At 38.4% G+C, this 7,314-nt stretch overlaps 1 protein-coding gene and 1 long non-coding RNA gene across 7 annotated transcripts; one reads left to right on the forward strand and one right to left on the reverse strand.

The window, feature by feature from the left end:
* Positions 1-497: 497 nt before the first annotated feature.
* Positions 498-2,646, reverse strand: LOC149679325 (uncharacterized). 2 transcript variants are annotated; one of them, XM_089835018.1, is made up of 3 exons: positions 1,421-2,646; positions 1,096-1,340; positions 498-784 (listed from the first exon to the last, which is right to left on the reverse strand). In XM_089835018.1, exons 1-3 carry the CDS (start codon positions 1,435-1,437, stop codon positions 606-608), a joined length of 441 nt encoding a protein of 146 aa, XP_089691144.1. In that variant the 5' UTR covers positions 1,438-2,646; the 3' UTR covers positions 498-605. The 2 variants fall into 2 exon arrangements, with proteins under 2 accessions (XP_089691144.1, XP_089691143.1); XM_089835017.1 differs by having other exon boundaries at positions 1,096-2,646.
* Positions 2,647-3,565: 919 nt separating this feature from the next.
* Positions 3,566-6,962, forward strand: LOC149679326 (uncharacterized). Of its 5 annotated transcripts, none has more exons than XR_016365731.1 (3): positions 3,566-3,931; positions 5,211-6,131; positions 6,274-6,962. It is a non-coding gene; the product is annotated as an uncharacterized LOC149679326 (long non-coding RNA). The 5 variants fall into 5 exon arrangements; XR_016365730.1 differs by lacking the exon at positions 3,566-3,931 and having other exon boundaries at positions 4,649-5,986; positions 6,048-6,131; positions 6,219-6,962; XR_016365729.1 differs by lacking the exon at positions 3,566-3,931 and having other exon boundaries at positions 4,649-5,986; positions 6,048-6,131.
* Positions 6,963-7,314: the final 352 nt, after the last annotated feature.

Genomic DNA, 7,314 nt, shown 5'->3' on the forward strand with positions numbered 1-7,314 from the left:
CCACGGACGATTCTATTGATTCGAATAACCAGAAATTTCATTGAGACATGTGTTGCAATACATTCTATTTTGCCATAGCAGGGATAGATTTAATTTTAGAAGTAGGAATGGAGAACAGAGTAATGTGGGCGCGCGTCAAAGCCCCGAAGAAGAGTCGGGTCATAGCGACAGAGGTAAAAAGGAATTACGTATTTTTCGACGCCCCCATCAGCAACGTCATCAAAACGTAGTTTAAGTGAACCAATAGAATAATTTAAAATTTTCGTTTCGTGTTGGAGGGAGGAGTCTATGCTGGGCTATGAGTCGGACTGAAGTAATTACTAACCGTTCTCCATTCCTACTTCTAAAATTGAATTTATCCCTGGCCATAGATTTTACTAAAAAGGTTTCGAAGTGTTAAAGTTGATAAATAAAAATTAATTTGCAAAACAAAACTTTAAATTCAATAAATAGTTACACTGGTCTGATTTCTTGTGTGTTAAAGTAAAATCAAGATTATTATTATAGTACACCTAAAGTTTACTAATTCTGATTAAATACACTAGTCGAACGCGTACATATTCGTATAATTCAAAATGTTCCACGTCATTAAACTGACTCCAAAATCACCTGATACAAAACGGTTCACGGGTAGTTGAGCGGTTTTCAAAAGAGCGTTTTGGAATAAAGCGGTTCCTAAAACAGCGGTTTGCAAAAATGCGTACAAGCAAAACCGCGGTTGCTGTTTCCGCGTTTCTCAATACAGCGCTATTTCCCAAAACAGCGGTTGCTGTTTCCGCCCAAACTGTGATTGATAGGGATGGAAATATCTATTATATTAAGTATATAGGACAAAGAACAATATTATGCAAAAAGTAATGTTATATCGGAAGTAAATATAAAATATAATTTTTTGGAAAAGGCATATTATTTTGGGAATTTAATGAAGATAAACAACAATATTTTGGAAAAGGCGTACTTTCGTACGCTCAAAATATAAACGCTGTAATCAAAATGCGCTAAAACGAGAAATGGCTATATATAATGGCAAACGCGTTAATGAAAATGCCGTTTTGGACAATGCTGTTTTGATAACACGTCCAATCGATAACATACCATACAAAACATCCTTTTGAACTTTAAATTCTTCTTCATATTCAATAATTTCCGTGGGAAAATTTACAGGTAAATAATCGTCATCATTCTCCATAGAATAATAAACCACATCATCAGATTCAAAACCATCCTCTTCGGTCATTGGTTGAAATTTCGTCATGACGTAATCACGACCGCAAGTGAAGTAAAACGCCACACTTATAACGACGAACAATATAAACAATCCAAGGTTCGTTTTCTTAACCCTAATTATCATTTTAAACATAATTTCTGTCTCAATTATTGATTATAATTAAAACACGTGATTAACGAATCGACTAGTCACGTATTTCCGTCAGCCATGTTGAGTGGTTCGAGGCTGAATGTGGGCCTAATCAAAAATTAAATTTTTGTGGTATAAAATCTATTTCATTTTCCATATAATTTATGTAGAAAACCAGAAGTTCATAACTTGAAGTAGGTAAATTGTTGTGTAATTATATGAAGCTAGTAGAAAAGGTTCCCCCGCTTTACATGTGTAAAGCTATTTGGTTAAAATATAGGTACGTTATGCCTTTACCGTTTTACTTACTTTTTGGACGCCAATTCCCAAGATGGCCGTGGATTAAAACCAAAAAAAAAAAAAAAACCATATATCTCTATTACATAGTTAACAAGATTTAACACAAACCAGAAACAGCGGTAAAAGAGGCCAAAATATACAGACGTTACCCCGCTACGACGATTTCATTACTTTTATGGCTGCCAACAGCGGACCTTACCAAATCTAATATACGCGTTGAGAACGTGGATGATTCAAACTTGATCCCACATTAGACTCTCGCGTAATATAGAATGCAAACTTCCCCATAATAAACGTATAACAAAATATATGGCTAATATGAACAGCCACATTCTGCCATTAAACCTCCGTAGGTGCATGATAACACCTACTAAGAAGTGAAAAAACACAATCATGAATTCAACGTTAAAGTTAAGCTTGGCGAAAATTTTGCAGTCTCTCGTTTCTGCTGAAACCAAAGAGCACCAGAAGCAGTGTGGGAACATAGAGACTATAAACCCCAAGGAGTGGCAGGAGTGCCTCAACTTGTTGCCCTTAATATAGGCGGCGTTGCTGGTACAAGGCGACTTCCGCCAAGCAAAATTAAACGGGCCGGAAGCTCTCATGTACCAATTTAAGAGCAACATCATTATTTGCGCTTGTAGAGCGGGGGACCTGCCACTCCTTGGGGTTTATAGTCTCTATGGTGGGAAATAAGGATTTTTTTAAAACTGGACCTGTGGCCAGTAGAGCCTAGGTATTTTAATTAAAAAACTGGCCACGGTGCCACCTACCACTTTTAGCCTCAAAAATCAGGCTTTCGTAATTTAGGTCCACATTATCTATTCTGGACAATATTTGCTAGGGTGTAGGCTTAGTAGGTTAGTTTTTATAGTTATGGGTATTAAATTCGGCCCGTAGGGAGGGAGTTGACACTCCATTGTTATCTTCCCATAGACCCTAATACAGTCAAAGGCAGCAGGCTGCCTTTCCCTAGAGACCAGACCCAAACAAGACTACCGAGGGATTATCTTCCCTTTAGCCATGCTTTAGCTAACTGCAAAAATCACTTCATCTACAGACTCTACACTGTGTAGAGCGTAGACAGACATACGAAACCCACCCATAATCCCACTCCCACATACACAATTCAGGCCAAGCAAGCAAACATGATAGAAGCAAAGACGAGACAATTTTAGGGATTAACATAGTATTTATTTAATGATCCAAAATCTTGAGAGGAAAACTTTGAATTAATTAAGTGGCCACCAGGGCCAGTAGACCCCAAAGCGTTTAATTTTTAAACTGGCCCAGGTAATTTTTAAACTGGCTATTGGCCTGTGAAAGTGCCTTATTTCCCACACTGAGTCCAGAAGTGATGACGAAGCCGATCGCCGCGTATGTCTTAACCTTAACGATGATGGTGGTGTTAGAAGCCAGGTGTGCAGACTGGTGTCCATGTGGGATGGACAAAGAATAGAAGATGGTGGTGTTTAGAAGCCAGTAAGTACAGGCTGGTGTCCATGTGGAACGGACAAAGACGAGAAGGTGGTGGTGTTTAGAAGCCAGTAAGTACAGGCTGGTGTCCATGTGGAATGGGCGAAAGACTAGAAGATGGTGGTGTTTAGAAGCCAATAAGTTCAGACTGGTGTCCATGTGGGGTGGACAAATGAACAGAGTTGTTCAACAGGCAATGGAGTAATAGCCTGTAAGTCGAATACAATTTCCGGGACTGTAAATGCGGTCTGGAAATTGAATACACGTTTGCTCCGATTTGCAAACTGCGAACGCGGTCACGTGGTGTAATATTCACACTCAGATTAAGGAGATATAAAAAACTTATTTATTGATACTCTTTGGAAAGGTTTGTTTACATGACTATTGAGATCGCGTGACGATGACTAACTAAAAGCAGAAGAAAATAGGGGAAGTGGGTAGCCGTAGCCTTGAGCCATACAAGTCGTCCAGTGATTCTCACTTACAATGGTCGATTCCCCTACCACCCTTAAAATTTGAATCTGGCCAATCGGCGCGAAGCATAAAATAGTACCAGATTTCATTGCGAACGTCACCATGTAGCAAACTGTGGAACTAACTTGTGTAGTCTGCTTATATTTCTGCTGTGCTTCAGTTTGAGTTAGGGTTACGTCAGGCAACGGGTTAATGCGGATATTGGTTTAATTAAGGACGAAAATTCGGTTATTTAATAAAATGAATGTCGTTAAGAGTACGCAGTGTGATTTAACGTGCAAGGAAACTACCGATAAGAAAACTCAGGCTGTGTTGAAAGGAAAAGTAAGATCTACCCAAACCAATCCCAATGTTAAAAATCAAACTACAACAACTTGGATTCAACTTTATTACTTTGAACTCTTCCCTATCACAGTTTAAAACTTCGGACAAGTTAATTTTTTCCCTGGAACTTAGAAATACCCTTGTATTTAAAAATAAAACATATTTTAAAATAAGTTATGAATTTAGTACTTACCACTCGATTCCAGCCTCTGCCATTCTGCCTGAGTGCCTCACTGCCTCTAGCAGACGCCTCTAGTCAGTTGGAAGGCGTAGGACCGTACTGTCCACAGAATTACGTCACTCGTGTGTTAATGCGCGTAAAAATCCTATCTCTCTTCACCCCCACGGGGAGGGAAATGGCGCGAAAAATCCGTAAACGGGACGCCTCGCGAAGTTGCCCAAGCTACCCACTTCCCCTATTTTCTTCTGCTAAAAGTATTTTCCTAGGGCGATGGCCATTACAGTTTCATTTCTTTTTACATATCTTTTCCTAGATGGCGGTATAGTACTAGTGTTATTGCTTTTTGGCGGGGTTTAAATTTTACTGATTCAAAATGCTACATGTGGGTGTAACAACGGACAGACAGACAGACAGATACGTCGAAATTAGAACCTCCCCGTGACATACGTCACTCGGAGAGGTAAAAAAGTAGCTAGCATCTGCTACTTTATGAGCCTATTCACAGCTTGTACCCCGTGCTACGGTTGGGAAGATAATCATACGTAGAGGGGGGTCGATACTAATTTTGGATAAAGGAGGGCAAACAAGTTTCAACGAAGTGTACTTTTAGTTTTTATCCATATAAGGTTGTTTTTAGCCAAATCGTATGATGTACATATAAGATGAGGCTCTTAGTTTGACTGTTAAAGGTAATTCGATCATCGAGGGGTAACCACTAGAACTTTCTGTTCTTCTATTAAGGGTTACTTATGTGTAATCATTTTAGCATTGTTGATTCTAACCCCTCGTTTTTAGAATGGTCTGACGGGTAAACATTTTAGCAATGTTAAAGGTACTAACACATCATTCAAAGTTTCTCTTTGCGTCGCACTATTACAATCATGACATAAATAAATTTATTGAAGTAAGGATTACGGGTTATCATTTTAGCACAGTTAAAAGTAGCGCATCGGGGGCAATTCACATAAATTTATGTACGCCTGTTAAATTCGGTACGATTTGGCTACTATTACGAGCCCTTGGGTCGTCTTGTTCCATTTGATTATGCATAAAAGATGATGAACGGTATAAAAATTACTCTTTGGACGATATTTTCAGATGGAAAATCGTCGGCTAATGCAAGATATCCCTGACCAGTTTTGGCGTTCAGTTGCTCACCATGCAGAGCTTACTTCATAATTTTTGGTTCATTGGTATCACCATAAGATTATAAGATGTGTTCCATAAGTATGACACTTCCTATACTTCGTAATGCTAGAGACTTAATGAGAGCTAGTTCGAGAACGACGCGTGAATTGACAACACGCAGTTTAGCAGGAGTTCCATCTTCCTATTTAGTCTGTACTAAGCCTTTGACAGCACGAGATCTTACGCTTCTACTCTTACGCCGGTGTCAGTGGACAAGTAAGCCAACATTTCTCTACCCTTTACCATTGAATACCGTGGGGGATAGGTCATACAGACACGAATGACGTATTCCGACTAGGGAAAAAAACCTCGAGCAAACTAAACAGAAAATGGAATCTGCCCGCGGTGCTGAAAAGGTACGACAGTCGTTTTCATGTGCCATTAACAACCTAGTTATAGGTTTTGAATCTAACTTAGATTGGAGGTTATTGAAATTGTCTGCTAGTTCTAATCAAGCTGGTTACTCGGATTAAAGTCATTGTTGGATATTTCCTTGTTTTAATGGTCAATGTTTGGGGGGGGAGGGCATATATCTGTAACCAAATGTTGTACACCCCATGTTCATTGATACTTTCCACTCAGTTGTTCCCAATAAACACGATCCCTCATAATTGATGGACTTTTCAAAGTCACCCCTTTTTACCAGCGTCTGCAGTGGATGTATTGCTCAAGCTTATTTTCAAACAGTATGACTCTCAGGTACTCACACTTTTTAAGAATAAAATTACTTACCAATTTTCGAACTAGCACACGAATAGTTTGACGTGCAAGGTTCAAGGGCATCTAAGATGGATACTGAAGTATCGTTTTCAAGTTCCGGCGATATATCCGGTAAGTCGCTTTCCAGGTCAACCGGGGTCATTTCCGGTGTAGCGCAGCTCGTTTCAATATTTCCTTTTTCATGACACTTATTTTTAGATTCCTGTGTTTCCATAGATTCTATAATTGAATCGTTCTCCATATTTCTTTCAAGGGACAATTCCAAATCGTTTTTTGACTTCGACATTCAGTTGTGGAACTCACACTGCTTGGACTGCGATGTAATATCTCGATTTTCTCTCTTTGTCAAGGACCTTTGACACGTAAAATTTTAATATAATAAAAATAAATGTAAATCAAGATTTGGCATTGATAAGTTTAGTACAACAGAGTTCTAAGTCGAGGCTTAAAAAATATACTATTTTAGTAATAATGTTATCATAAATTTTAAAATTACTTATGTCCATGGTTAAGTGATTTTTTAACCTATTTGAGATTTTATGGACTATTTGAAATAAGCACCTCTGAGCAATCGCGTACCACCTTGCCCTCTTGATAACAAAATTCTCGCGGTACGTGCTCCATGTCGAATGAAATTTAGCGCAAGATTTTTTAAAATTGGGCGAGATGTAGAGGGTGCAATGAAATTTTTTTAACAGGAATGCAAAGCGTTATGCGATTGGTCGGAGGTGCTTATTTCAAATTATCCATAAAATCTCAATCTATTTTGAATTTTGAAATCATTTGGAGGTATTTCCTGAATATTGTATTCTATAAACAGGTCTTATAATTAGTAGAAGAATCGGTAAAAAATCGCTTGATTGCACCTTCCTTTTAACTTTTATAATATTTTTTACCCATGTGTATTTCTTTTATTATTGATTAAACTCTATAAAAATAATGTCATCAGTTATCACATACACTGTTCTGATTTTCTTGCTCTTTGGAGAAATAGTTTCCTCTTTTATTTACCGTTTTCTAGCTGTATAGCTAAAAAAATATAAATTAACTGAAGTTGTTACGGATTCCGGAACAAAAGATAACTACACAAATATTTTTTTATTTTTTGAGGTTTCAATGCAAATTGGGTCAGAGGACCGCGGCAAGGATGCGATTAATCAGGTTTCAGTATGTGTTTAAGCAGCGAAGGATATGAGGTTTAGCCGGGAGTGTGGCGCACTCCTGTAAGCCAAGCTTCTGGGCGGCAAAGTTTGAGGGAATAAGACACATGTCGGAGATCCTACCCTATAGGTGC

This window comes from Phalangium opilio, unplaced genomic scaffold (assembly GCF_054372755.1).
Source record: "Phalangium opilio isolate 3A_F unplaced genomic scaffold, DU_Popi_V2 ptg000041l_1, whole genome shotgun sequence".
NCBI lineage: Eukaryota > Metazoa > Arthropoda > Arachnida > Opiliones > Phalangiidae > Phalangium > Phalangium opilio.

Bases quoted from the DNA above. Each gene is read 5' to 3' on its own strand.
- LOC149679325 (XM_089835017.1), bottom strand. From the start codon at position 1,360: ATGTTTAAAATGATAATTAGGGTTAAGAAAACGAACCTTGGATTGTTT. The intron at 785-1,095 runs GTATGTTATCGA...TATCAATCACAG, and splicing joins TCAAAAGGATGTTTTGTATG to TTTGGGCGGAAACAGCAACC.